Consider the following 14959-nt stretch of genomic DNA (forward strand, 5'->3'; position numbering starts at 1 on the left):
AAACGGAAAGGAAGATAGTGGGAAGGTCAAAACTTATAGGTGAACTATAAGACAAGCCCACAAAATTGTATCTGCCATTCATGTACTGACAGTTTCATGTACTAGGATTCATGATACCTGGTCAACAGATAAACGGTCTTTTCATTAATTGATGTTTAAATGTGTTTTTGCAACATATGCCACATATATTGCTCTGGTATAAATGCACATATTGTATACATTTAATTTATTTGTTCTGTATGAAGCTGACCCATTCCTTGAGCCATATGGAGAAAAAGTAAACCGTGAGTCTTGTCCCCCGTGATTTTCGAATATTTTTGAATCTCATCATGCAGTTTTGGCTCTATCAGTCATCTTGCGTCATTTGCCGACTTGGGAGCTTTGCGGTCCCCCTGAAGATTACTGACAGACGCCTCGCGTCTGTCAAACAACGTGTGAGACTGGAAATCGCTCATCGGGTTGAGGATGCAGCAGGAAGACACGCACATCCCGTTGCCATAGCGGCGGCTCCTGCGGACGCGGCCTGACTCTTAAACAGGACCCTCGGGGGGATTGGGGAATTGTAAGTATGTGTTGTCAACACTTGATGACATCCGCTGTCAAGGGGGGGCTCCCCTGTCACTCCAAGATGCTGTCTGTAAATGCAATCCGGAGCGGCAGAGTCGGCCACGGAGAGACGGATCTTATTAATTAACGGGCGGTAAGAAGCTGCAACTTTGCACGATAAATACATCCGCATTTTTAAGTTACGGACCAGTGACATTGCACTGCAGTGGAAACTGGTATTTATGACATATGTCCAAAATGCATCGTTATACAGCCTTTCCAGTACTTAAAGTGTCGTGGTTCTGGATTACAGACCAAGTCAGTTATTCATAGCAAAATGTTGTAAGGGAATTGGAATTGTTTGATTTTGATTGTCAAAAAGTCCAATTTCAAAGGGGACTAAATGTAGTTCCCGTTGTATTGATCGTATCTTCTCACATCAGTCAAATTGATCGCACACCGGGGGTAATGTTTACATGTAAACATTCGGATTGCCGCAGAAAACGCGTTGAGGATTCAGCAGTTTAAAAGGCCATGGAGAAACACATGGATACTGTTCGGGGAATACACGCGACGAGTCTAAAGGTGGCTTCTCAAGCCTCGGAGCCGTGAACTGTTGCATGTTCCTTTCTTTGTATGGGCAAGCTGCAGCCACTCTGAGTCAATGGCAGGAATTTCAAGTTTCGCGAAAAACACTATTCATTCTGATGGTTGTCATGCTCTCAATTAGAACCCACCGAATCTATAAAAACTAACCGCGCCAAAAAACTTACAGTGTCGCTGTAAAATAGTCAATAATCAACAGGATTTTAGAGTACAGGTCAAATCACTGGCCATCTCTACACTGTGAATGCACAGCAGACGGATAAGCAGGAGCAGATCTCGCCATGCGGCGGCTCTTGCATCCCGCGAACGTCGCTTGATTTCGGCCGAATGCAAAATGCGCGGACATCGGAACAGGGAGACAGTCATGGACGGACTCTTACCAAATCTTAAGACGTGCGGCATCCCGCGAGAGTAACCAAGAAACAGCAACAGAAGCGGGATCAGCCTGAGGTTGGACCTGAAAACGAGACTGGTTATCATCAGATGATGGGAGGTAATCTTCATGTTGTTCTTAAAAAAATGCACAGTGGTTAATCCCCCCGGTGCGCGAGTTCGATTCCCCCGTAATTCTTCTACGGTTGATGGGCAAGGCAGGGTGACGGCGGCCCTGGATGCGCAAGATCACGGCATGGTCACTTGCGCTTTCCCTAAATCCATTAGCAGTCCCGGCATGATTCCGTCTCCTTCCCCTTCTCTACTCCTTCAATGCGCCAAGAAACAGCAATCCTCGGGGTCGAGGGACGGCGGGACATCCATGTCGAAGGGTACAGATCCAGTGGGGAGGGGGGAGCCAAAGCATGGGCTATAAGTGAGGCACCGGAGAGGGGCGAGAGAGCGCCAAGCAGAGGATACAGCAGCGATATGCAGCCCCCTATGAGGCGCTCTAGGTTGCCTGCGCTCCCATTATACTGCACTGCTGCACAGGCTCTGACGTCGAGCCAAGGTTAGTATTGTGAACGCGCACCAGAGAGAGAGAGAGAGATAGAGAGAGAGAGAGAGAGAGAGAGAGAGAGAGAGAGAGAGAGAGAGAGAGAGAGAGAGAGAGAGAGAGAGAGAGAGAGAGAGAGAGAGAGTGAGAGAGAGAGAGAGAGAGAGAGAGAGCGAGAGAGAGAGATGTAAAGGAACTAAGCGGAGAACATGATTGTTGGTGCAATAACTGAGAGAAGAGGAGCAGAAACTACCATTTCTTTTCCACGGTTTTCCTCACATAGCTTAGCAGCAGCGCGAGTGCATTGCTGAACTATAAACTTCTGAGTATAATTTGAGAATTCCAGTCACTTTGATTCACAGAAAATCTGTGACGTTATCTGCCGATATGATCGCATGTCATCAAGTTCAGCTTTTAGAAAGGTGCAATCTCTATTCAATGATACAATCATGAGTAATTCGGATGTTTGGGGGAACTACAATTCAAAGCCATCCAAGTGAGAACATTCTACTATGAAAGTTAGAGGCTCCACTGTTGTGAAATCAACTGTTGGCTTGTTTGAGCTATTATTATAATAATAATAATTATTATTATTATTATTAGTAGTAGTAGTAGTAGTAGTAGTAGTATCATCATCATCATCATCATCATCATCATCATCATCATCATCATCATCATCACCATCATCACTTGTTACAATTGCATTTGTGTGTGTAAACTAGATACTTAATTTCCTCTTGATGTGCTCTTTAATTTCACATTTGTATTGGCCTATATGGGAAGTGATGATGCTGTGTGTCATTTATCTGCAGTTTTGTGATGTTTGTCAACAGTTTTTTGGGTTAAAATAACTTCCCAGCTGGAAACTTCTTAGTTCCCGAGCCATGAGCACATCACAGAACTATTACGATTGGCTTCTTTGCTCAGAACTATGGATATGACAGACTGTATGCGGTTTTTCTAGTTTCAAACACAATTAATTCTATAGAACACGCTATCTCATTAGCCGATACTAGGCATTTGCTGTTTGGCACATAAACAACTACACTATAGTGAACACAATGACTGGCCAACCTCTGCTGCACAGCTCTGTGATCTCCTGCCAGCAGGTTCTCGGAGTACGGATTTCTCTCCCTCACATCCCAGGATGACATGCAGGCAAATCTTGTGCTTTCTCATTCACAACTTTGTTCTAAAAATCTATTTTATGGCATTTGAAGCAACAACCTTTCAACAATTTCCACCGTCATTCCAGAACTGTGGGAGGAGTGGGATGAAAGGAATTAAAATTGGCAGAACAGCAAATCCGTAATATCGACAGGAGCCGCTGAAAGGCACGAATGTTTAACCTATGCAAATAACTCCACTTTAGACTTGAAAGCCTTCCAGCACCAGACTGTACTGGAGTGTGAGGCGCCCTCCGATGTGAAGGTGCATGTGTGGCGAACGCACAAAGGCTGCGCCGCTGGTTCCATTTCACTGGGAAAGACGCGCATTATCTGCGCAGCCCGTCGCCTTTCTATCTGATTAGTGAGTTCATGCGGGCTGTATCCTATAAGTCTGCGTTGCATCGAGAAGATGGATATCTTGAAGCTCCTTGCGTAGGCCTACGCTATTGATTTAACACTACATGCATCTTATCAGCGTCCGCCCCCAATGAGCAGCTCTTCACGGGCCAGCGCGTCAACTGGAGGTAAAGGTACACCGGTGGAACCCCCCGCCATCTCCCTTTAAAGGGTGGTGGTGATGGGGTATTTAATCCCTGCAGAGATGTGAAAGGGGCTCTTTGATCGGCCTGGATGAACACAGACATTGTGAGGCTCAAGTGTGAATGGCAGGGCCTGTACAGGGTGAGTGAGCGAATAAACAGTCTAAAGCCAATGCTCAAAGGAGTATTTAAAACGCATGTTCGGCATGGTTTTTGAATAGTTCACTGCATCCTTGTTCGCTTCATAAATAATAAAGATTAGATTGAAGTGCTTTCAAGCGGCTGTTTGTCAATGCCTACGGTCAATTTATGATATTGTGTCAATAAACTTTGCAGATTGCTTAAAAAAACCAAAAAAAAACAAGAATACTTACACCTGCACTGACTTTTTATTGAATAGCTACTCTCATGTACTTTATGGCATCTGCTAAAACCCCCTAACAAATAAAAGCAAATGCATTTAACAGTGACGAGGGTGCTTGTATGAGCTAAAGGAAACATGAATACGCAGGATCAAGTAGTGCGTGAACGTTGACTTTGAGCGCTTGTCGGGCTGCGTGGGTCTGCACACCACACTGAGAAAAATGATTCATGGGGTTAGTTTGTAAAGCTTGAAATCAAGAGCCTTTTTTACAGAAAAAATTTAAGTTTGTTACATACACATGTTTTAATCAGTTAATAACTTCCTGTTATAAGTTTGTCAAACTGAGAATATAGAAATCTGTCTTGACTCCATAATTTAATGATTTTGAATGGACATTTCTGCTTCCACTCAGCAAGAGACAATATTTAGTTGGTGCAACTTGAATTTCTGTTAAGCATCCTTCAAAAGCTGAGTAAGACTGGACTTGCCCGCACATGTTTTAACCAAAGGCCACGCCTGCAAGAAAGTGGAGGGAAAGGAACGGACATTGCATATTTTCAATCCAATTGAATGTTACTGGGTGAGTAGTACTTTTTGCTTTCTTTAATTTGCAACACTCAATGAGTGTTTTAACATAGTGCAAGGAATAGTTTTTTTTTTACACAATCCTAAAAGCAGGTTTTCAGTTAACTGTTCATTAAGCTATTGTATGTAATGTGATACACTTTAGCTGAGTCTTTCTGTCGCTGCTGCTTAAATTAGGTCTTACATTACATTTCCCTGCACAGCTAAGAGATTATATGTGTCATTTTCTCCCAATTTAAACACAAGGATGATGTGGGTTAATGTTTAAGCTTTGTACATAGGTTAATTTTATTTTGTTCAGTGTTTTTAACCCCAGTTTATTGATCGTTTTTTGTCCAAGACCAACGTAAAAACGTGGGCTGGAGAGCTGATACGACAACGTTGCTGAGAGGAAGAGGCCTAAAAAAGTAAGTCTATTATCACTTTACTTAACATTAAACATATGAAAATATTGGCCTGCTAATATTGCCATTGAGTGTGCACTATTTTTATTTCCTTTGGTATGTTACAACATTAATGAGAAGGCTTTTTGGGTTGTTTTTTTTAGGCCCCGTTGTATAAAGTTTGAGAGGTTGGCTGCTAGTTGTTGTTAATGACTTCAAAGTCCGATGGCCTGCTCTTTTTGATGCAGCTCAGGTAAATATTTGATCATTAAATGGTTTGCAGTATGTACTATGTTGATGGAAATGTCCTGCATTTTTAAAAATTGTCCCTGTTGTTTGTCTTTACACTCACAGATAAACCAAGAGTTCAGAAGAATCACAACTCTCAATCTGGAGACAACATTCATGGCAAAACTGGACCAGTACATCCCGAAGATAATGTCCTTGCTGTCAGCAAGAGGAGGAGCTGCAAAGATGAGTATTCAGTGCATAAAGAACCTGCTGCTTGAGGTATGAATAAACCTTGTCTTACAGTATACGTGGTTCCAGTATCACCGCAAAGGTGGTCAGAAATAGAATTTCAAATAACTGCTTACATTGCTGATTGTCTCCTTTATGCGTTAAAGTCAACTGTTCTGAGTCCAAATACTTACAAGGACAAATATCAGATCAGGTGTTTTTTTATGGCTTAGTTATTTGCTCCCAATTGGACAGGGAAAAAATCTTCAGTTAGTACATAACTATAAATGCTTAAGCAGAGCACAACTTAATTGTAAAATGATTTTTCTGTTGTTTCATTATTGCAATCTTTAAAATGATAAATTTAACATACACAATTGAGATCGGTAATTGGTATAGGCCAGGCATTGGAAACATCATCCTTCACTCTCTTTCCTAGTGATGTTATTACAAAAAGCTCATCTTCATTGAGGTTAAATTAAAAAACATTATAAAACACTTTTTTATTTTTCTTATTCACAGGATGATTCTGAGGAAAGGAGAGAGATGGCTATCCGTGGCTTAGTGGTGTATCTCAGAGAAAAGGAGGAAGATCTCTTTAAAGATCAGTTGGTAGGTAAATGGAAAACTTAATTTCATTGTATATTCTTTGTTTTACTGCTATTTTTAAATTGTATTGCGTATAAATACTAACTTTTTTTTCTTAACTACTTACGCCAGGATGGTGGAGGAGATGAAACGGATGAAGTGATGAAGATTGTCGTTACCAGAGGTGCCACAACATCTGATCCAGCCAATGCAAAGATTGTGCTTGAGGGAACAACAGTCCTTGAAGACCTGGACGTACCCAGAGCATGTGCCATGCTAATGAGGCTAATCTACGCTCTCAACCTCAGCTACCCAAAAGAACTGAAAAACACTTTGGAAGTATTTCAAAAGATACTCCTTGAGCTGGATAGTCTGAAAGCCAGTCCGAAAGTACTGTCTCTCAAAAATAGACTGCTTTTTGTGATGTTCTACTGTTTTAACCTATTGAGATGTCGTCAATCGCTGCCCTTACCTTAATAACAGGGGTAGGCTAACCAGAAGCAGATCAGAAAATGTGATGCAGTTTGAGTGTTTTATAGTTGTGTTTATTACAGTATTACATTTCAATTTTTTTGGTTTTGATATGAATCAGATATGTAGCAAGTTACTTGGAAGAAAAGCTTTGACATTCAAGAATAGATGAAGAAATTTGATGTGCCTTACCGATACTGACAACAAAAAAATATATACATTTTATTTTCTACTCTGTTGTTGTGAAATGGAGTACTGCATTCAGTTCAGGGGATGAGTAATCCAAAATCCACAGTAATAATTACAACATGTTAATCTTGTTTTACATTGTTCAAGGGCAATAACCTGGTAAAAGCCTTCAGATGTGAAGCTTCACACTCATTTGGGTGTGGTTATTTTTTGATTTTTGTTTAATTATTGCTAGAAGTGGGCATGTTTTTTTGTTCAAAATGAGGAAAATCATTCATTGTTTCAAAACATTTGTTAATACTAGTTTTCTAATAAACATTTTGCTCAATGAAGAGGACTTTCAACGTGTAATTTATTTTAACTTATGTACATTAGGTTACTAGAACTAAAAAAAAGGGATAACATACAGACTTTTATAAGCTGAATCAAGGCAAAATAAATGAGTTGGATGAACCTAAATAGACTTAATTGACGACTTAAAAACGCCAAAATGTTTTAATCAGAATTCAGTTGGTTTAACTTATTTAACCTTGTTGAGGACAAGAAATGTCATGTTGGTTGTACTAGACTACCTCTTGTGGGATTAACTCAATAATGAGTTGAGTTGAGAGTACTTAAAAAAATCTATGCAAATTGTTACCTTAATTTTATTAAGTTTAGCCAATGTATTATTTTTTAGAGTGCAGCTCTCTGCAGTGTGTGAGAATATCAAAGAGAATGGCACTCATCATGCTACCATCTGGACCATTAGCATAATTATGGAGGAATTGAGGATTTTCATATAAGTCAGCAGAGCTTCTCTCAGCATGAAAGGAATGCTTATTGAGCTCTGGGAGAAGTTCCCCCTTTTACAGTGAGAGCGCCCTCTGGTTCCATGTGCAGGCATTACAATAAGTCCAAGAGAGGCCCAAATATTGAGTGCACAAATATTTATGTTGGGATGAGAATTAGATTACTTTTAAAACATAGAAACTACTGAAACCATCCCTTTTATGTCAGTTATTATCATTATATGTTTAACAATATCTGAACATGTATACTGTTCTGGAGGAGACTGTGTCTAAATGAGTGAGAAAGGAGGATGTGATTGGAACAGTAAATTGCCTCATTATGATAGCAAAACGACTCGTGCTCCTTTAGATTGTTGTTCCCAATAGAAAAATACCCTCTATGCCATTTGGTAGATGTCTTTCTCCCCGCCATCCATGATCAAACCGTGTCGTTTTTGAAGGAGACCATAAATTAGATGAGTTTATACACACCCACTCGCTTGTAACCCACGGAGGCTTCCATATGAGCTGACTGGTGTGTTTATTCAAACACAATTCATGCACTGGGTAATGCAAAGGGGACTTTATGCAAAGGAGAGATAACCACTGCTAAAAGCTTTCTGTCATTCTCTCTCTCAGTCTCTCTTTCCTCCCTCGCTCTCTCGCTCAGGCAGACTGGTGGAAAGATAGCATTGGCACAGAGAAGGAAACCATGGAAACGAGAAGCTGATGCACTTTGAATGGTGAGACCCTGAAAGAGAAGACATTCATTCAGTTCAGTTTCCAGTTGCCCTGCCCTAAAGACTAATTTTTACTGCATTATTTTGAACGTTGTATGTCATTTTATTATGACTGGCTCCAGAAAGCCAGAAATGGTTTCACTTCACCAGCCTATTATGTCAAGATGTCAGTTTCCAAAACCCTCTGGCAAGCTGAAAAGGTCCAATCCAAAAGCATGTACACACGTTTCTTCATTCACAATAACACAAATAAAATGTATTTGTTTCTAATATGTTCCAGATGCAATACAACAGCATTCATTCCTACAAATACAATCCTGGCCTCATTCAATAAGTAGCCACAACAGTTTTCAGTTCAGTTTAGCCACATCTCTTGTCGAAGGCACATTCTTTGAACATAACATGGTGAAATCATCACAGACCAACATATCTTGAGCCATGCTGTCAATGAGATCACCGGGACCTCAGTGGGAATACATTCTTCAGAGATGACAATTAGTCAAGTGAGACAGTAATTAGGACCTCTCTGCGCACTGTCACTTCCAGTTAGTACTGATGGATGCCCGCAAATCCCCCCCTCTGGAAACTGCAGTGAAGCAGACTTACTTATGGTGCCTGGCCCCGAGTCCATAATGTAACAGCAATCTGCAAAGTCTGTCTATAGTGGTAATACTTTCAATAATCATGGCACCTTGGTGTGGTTGTCCACCACATTATTATACAATGATTGTTTAATTGACCACATATCATGGTGTGTTGCCATGAAACATTAAAAAAAAAAAAAAATTTGAAATAAAACCTAATAAATAAATCATGCAAGTCTTATCTGACATTTTATTACAGAAATTAGGTCATAAGAGGACCAGGTTTATTTCTCAATCTAGAGGCAACAATTCAGTTTCTTGATAATTAGACAATTTAGTTTTCAGGCTTCTGAAACATACTGCATTACATGAAGCAATACTGTTTTAGTTGACCTGCACTCGATGGAGTTTGTTTATTTTACTAAACTTGTAAGGTGAAGTGTAAGGTCTACCGATCTAGCCAGGTTAAAGGTGGTAACCATGTGACCAGTTACTTTTGTAGATGAGCAATATGTGTGAAATGAAAATACATATTTACCTTTTCAAGACATCATTGTATTTGGGGATGATTTTGAAACTGCTAAGTTGCATAAGCAGTAAATAGAAAGAAATGTTTAATGGCCCAGTTCTGTCATTCTAATACACGTCATGCTGCATATGATGTGCACAATACAATTTGACACTCTTGTGGTGAACTTGTCTATCAAACTGTGGATTAAAAAGTAACCACAGCACAGTTTTGTGGAGCTTTAAAAAGCAACACAGAACAATTAGATCAAAATATTTTTTTTCTGTGCACAATGAATCCGGCTTCACATGGATTTTTCCAGGGAAAAGGTAAAGTCAATAAGCACTCCCTTACATTAAAGCCGCATGGGTTGCCATCACAGGACATTATGAACTGGGCCTGGACACTGGTGCAGTGGTTAGCGCTCATTGTGAGTACGGCATGGATTCAAGCAGTGCCAGAGAAAGATGGATGGTAATACAAAATGCTGAGCTCTTCATTTAAAGTTGCAAATGTTTTTAAAATTTTTATTGCTCTGCATAACAAATGGTAATGAATTGTCTTGCAATAGAATACCATCCCTGGGCATTATCCGGAGTTTTCAAATATTTGTAAAAAGTCAAGTTTACTCAAAAAATTGCTGAACGCAGCTTTTTTTCCTCCAACTTATAATTCAGTCAAGCTTCTGCCGAGTGTCATTTGCATCAATATTTTTAGAGGATGACTGTGGCATAATTTCAGATGCATCATTAATGTTTCTAGTTGCTCCTGCATTGCACCATATTTCTAAGACCTGCATTAAATTACTTTATTACTTTCTTATTTATATGTTTAAATGGTCTCTGTGTTGTGATTCAATCCACTTACAACAGTGCATTTGTATTGCTCGGCTTGCTCGGCATTTTTTATGCTTTGTTCAAACCAAAAACATGAAAATGATTTCACAGGACTTAAACAGCCAAGGAACAGAAGACTTGCATCCTGGATCTGCAGCCGGTCAGTGCATAATCTTACCAAATTACTACAATCTATTAATATTTTTCATTACCTGGTTGAATCTATACAATGAAGAATAAAAGCAAACGAGGATACAACTTAGTACCAATGCGGAACAAGCAAGTTGAATATTATGTTGTGTCGAATTAAATCAAATGGAAAACATAGAATTCAAGTAGATGCGATTGGGTTTGCACTTCCTAAGCAAAACAAAACAAACTTGGTCATTACAAGGCAATACTCAATCTTCTAAAATCAAATACAAATGAAGCAGCTCAAAATCATTTTGGATGGAAAGCTTCCAATTTCTTGGTATCAACATCTCGTCGTACCTTACCTGGACGTCAAACATTTGTCATCAGCTGAAGGAGGTCCAGCATGGACTGCAACCAAGAAGCTGAAACAAGCCTTCCTCGCTCATTCTTAGCCCAAGATGTTGAATTGTGTGGTCCTCCGGCTATACAGACGGGAACTGAAAGGACCTGCAGCAGGTTGTGCGGGCACCAGAGTGCATCATTGTTACGTCTCCTTCAGAAGTAAAGTGAGAAGAAGACATACCGGTAAACACAATCAAACATTAGATGGATTCAGAGCAGATATGACATGGTGAAAAAATATTTACTAAACATCAAATCTATATTCAACAGAACACAGTTGTGGGGAAGGTTGGAACAAGGGGGTTGTGCCAAACAAAACTATATGAATACAATAAAATCAGGTCTCACTGTCTCTTAACTAAAAAAAAAAAAAAAAAAAAAACCTCAAAAGCCTGAATCACTTAACAAACAAAAGCCTAAACCAAAAATAAATACAGTAGCAGCACCAACCTAGTCTACACACTAACCTAGTGTGTACACAAGGGAGTAACTATGTGAATGAAAAAAGTAAAGGGTATCCTATACTTACCTAAGTCCTCACATCTTTCCACAACCTACCACTGGCTTTAGTTAAATCAAATGAAGGTCCTGGACTTCACTCACTCACTCACTCACTCACTCACTCACTCACTCACTCACTCACTCACTCACTCACTCACTCACTCACTCACTCACTCACTCACTCACTCACTCACTCACTCACTCACTCACTCACTCACTCACACACACAAAAGGTATCCTGATCTCTGTTGGAGTTTCAAAAGGACTGCTGGACGTGATCGGCCAGTCCTGGAGGAGAAACAAACAAAAGGTACAGGTCAATTGGGCTGATGACACCTGGAGAGCAGACAGAGGAGGAGGAGAGAGGGAGAGAGAGAGAGAGAGAGAGAGAGAGAGAGGGGGAGAGAGAAGGAGAGAGAGAACACACCCACAAGCAAAGTTCCACTATGCACATGCCTGGCATGTAACCATCATAAACAGACCAGCTGCATTTATGAAAGACACTCCCGACCTTAAAGAGCACACATTCACACGTGTACATGCGCACTAAGCTTATACTCAAAACTTGCGATGCAGGAACCGCCTGAAGCCTTATCCTGTGCAAACTTCTTGAAGTGCCTGCTTGAGCTGCTTCACAATTTGTCATTCTTAAACCAGACAATACGTTTTTCTTTTTGTGATTGCTTCGGTTTTGGTTTTGTTGACAAGAAATTGGTTTCGCACACAGTGTGAAAGGTTATACCAGATATCCTTGACATGTCCAAGTTCCCATCTCAGTAAAACAATACACTTAGTTTTTGCAAAGGTTCAGGGATCAAATGCTTCAACTTGGTATGAGATGGCCAGCCATTGTCTCAGACAACCTGGATCAGAAACTCCAAACAGGGATAACAGCCTCTCAGTGTTCAATGTTTTCAACCAAGAGATCAGCCTGTGACTGGAGACAAAATGTCACAGACAGCTATCGGGCAGGAATTGCTGCCAGGCAAAACTGCCACGACTAATATGGCTCGTCAGACTGAAAATAGCCTGGTATTGTTTGCACCTTCAATATAGATACAGGAATAAAGCTTTTGTCTTTTTCGTGCATCTGGAGTCATGCTCTGATAGCTTCATATCGCTTTGGAAAGAAAAAAATTTAAGTTAGGTTTTACCTGAACATCAAAGTGACAGAGGCAGTGCTATTCATTTACACATAATTCAGCATGAACCTAATTTACATAACCCTAAATGTGATAAATGTGTGTCTTCAGATTAAATGGTATTTGACGCATGGATTTCAGAATCATCAAATTGCCTCCTTGGGGATTTATTAAAAATAACTCAAGGTGCATGGGCTGTATCTCCTGAAGCTGAAGTGTTTTCATAGGTTGCCAATACTGCAGCTCTACCTAATTCTATTGGAGAGATAAACAGCAATGCTAAATAGTGTTCAATATTTTCTTTATTTAGGGACAAACTCTGGGTAATATATAGGTAGCAAGCAAACATGAATTCAAGGGCATATGTCCAAATGCACTAAATGCATTTGGACATATGCCCTTGAAAAAAGGAGCTATTTATAGCTGGGGACCTTGGCAGGTACTCACACAAAGACAAAACATTCCGGGTTACTTTTGCACTTACTTCTGAAATACTCACATCTGCCCGTTTTTCAGTCGTCATGCAAATCTGTGGAGTAGTTTAAATAGACACATACTTCCTTATATGGTGGGTCTCTGCATTTAGAGTAAATCCACCCTGGAGAAATATGGTACAATCTCTGGCTCTGCAAAAACCAGGGAGAAAGAAGTCTGGATGTGGAGCAGCAAATAGAACGTAAGTGTGGAAATGTAAAGAACAGTTTGATCTCATTTATGACCTCACTGTTCTGGAAGCGATGAAATGAGGCCAGTCTTGAGTTTGGAGAGGTCATTCGTCTCCTCTCTTCTCCTCTTTCCCCCTTTCCTCTCTCTTCTCCGCCATTAATCATGTCTGTACACATGAAAATGAGCTTAACCCTTTATCCTATGCAGTGCTCTACTTCCACTCAAGGACACTTGTCAAGCAGGAATAAGTGGGACCCCAGTGCATGTATTTTTCTCCTCTATTTTCAACTAATGCCCACCTTTCAGTCTTGATCCAACTCCACTGAGTGATGAAAAAAATCTAAATGGGGTTTCATTCTCTCTTGTTAAGGCTGTCACTCTCTTTCCTGTGTAGTCTCATAACAATTAACACTTCTGTAAATCCCTTTGTCAAACTTAAACGCTTAACACAAATGGAGAAGAAAAAACCCCCCCTTGAGTCTAATAACGATTTTACGGTCAACTAAAGTATGCAAAGAGAAACTGAGTATAAAATGATGTACATGCTAAGATAAGAGGGAGGGAGAGCGAAAGAAAGAACTAAAAAAAGAAAGAAAGAAAGAAAGAAAGAAGTGGCACCGGGGAAAAAGAAGTACGTCATAAACAAGAAGGACGGAAAAAAGAGTTCTTGCTTGTGTTCCTGGCACAATCCTTTAACAACTCATCAGGATTCAAAAACATTTTTCAGACTTAAATTCAGATTCAACACTGTGAACTATTTACATGAGACATGGCTCAGTAGAAAGACAAATGGTTTTGTTGAAGAATCTCATTGGGGAGTTTTGTTGTCGTCTGCAAGGCCTTCCACACGTATCACAAATTTAAATTTCAAGTCCTGTTTTTTCAGTTCTTTAATGTTCCATTTTAGAAACATCATAAAATGCTGATATGCTTTCCTTTCAGGTATGCCTGATGACAGAAGAATCTTGGCTGCTAAATTGAACAACACTTTCTCAAATTCAATGAAACCATGTCCAAAATCATCTTTTTCAGTTCCTGAGAGGCATTACTCTTATTGATAGCAGCCTCGGCCTGCTGTCCTCACACATTTCATTTCAACTAAATCTTCCAAACACAAATGGAAAAACATGCAGATCCAATGGATATACGCAATCAAGCAAATGCTTCCTCACTCCTGGAAAAAAAAAACAACTGCTGCAATCGCTGAAGTCAATAATGTAGGTTGCAATGACTTGTTGCATTAGCGACTGAAAAAGGAGGCAGCCGGAATAACAATAATAGCAACAACAACAACAACAACAACAACATAAAAACCAATAACAATAACAACAAGGGCAATCAGAGATTTCTGATGTCTGCCTAAAAGTTTTTGTAGTTTTGACGTAATCCTTGAAAGCCTATAAAATGAAATCTTGATCCAGAATCAAGATCACCTCCCAAGATTTTATGAAATCTTCCATGGCCTTATTTGTATCTATGATGACAATTCCGACAAAATCCGTGTGGTAGTTTTGACGTAATCTTGCAAATAAATAAACTTGGATGATTTTATTACATTCTTAGCAGATGCAATAATAATAATAATATATAGAGAGATGGACATTCATTAGTTTTAATTACTGTAAAGATAGCTGAAGATTCCAGATACTGTACACTATGTTATACGCTATAAATAGGATGAGCAACCAGAGAACATCTGTAGCTTATTTAGAGAAAATGGTACATTATCATGTTTTAAAGCTTCAACACCTCCACTGTACTTCAGTTTTACACATTTCATTTTATTTCATCACCAGTGACAGAACACTCAACTTAAGGTTTACATTGATGTGAAAAAGAGAAATTTAG

The 14959-nt window shown here is 39.7% G+C and overlaps 1 protein-coding gene and 1 long non-coding RNA gene across 3 annotated transcripts in view; one reads left to right on the forward strand and one right to left on the reverse strand.

The window, feature by feature from the left end:
• The window catches only part of LOC308143693 (glutamate receptor ionotropic, kainate 2-like), a gene marked incomplete at both ends in the record, with an annotated part of 62779 nt that extends 61123 nt beyond the window's left edge, over positions 1 to 1656 (reverse strand). For both annotated transcript variants that reach the window (XM_080514581.1, XM_080514580.1), the window contains one exon: positions 1533 to 1656. In XM_080514581.1, the coding sequence (XP_080370707.1) occupies positions 1533 to 1656 (124 nt within the window). The remainder of the gene's footprint in view (positions 1 to 1532) is intronic.
• Positions 1657 to 5076: 3420 nt separating this feature from the next.
• Positions 5077 to 5625, forward strand: LOC308143690. Its single transcript, XR_013937030.1, has 3 exons — positions 5077 to 5144; positions 5285 to 5373; positions 5475 to 5625. It is a non-coding gene; the product is annotated as an uncharacterized lncRNA (long non-coding RNA).
• Positions 5626 to 14959: the final 9334 nt, after the last annotated feature.

The sequence above is a fragment of the Blennius ocellaris genome (assembly GCF_963422515.1).
Source record: "Blennius ocellaris genome assembly, chromosome: 18".
In the NCBI taxonomy this organism is placed as follows: domain Eukaryota; kingdom Metazoa; phylum Chordata; class Actinopteri; order Blenniiformes; family Blenniidae; genus Blennius; species Blennius ocellaris.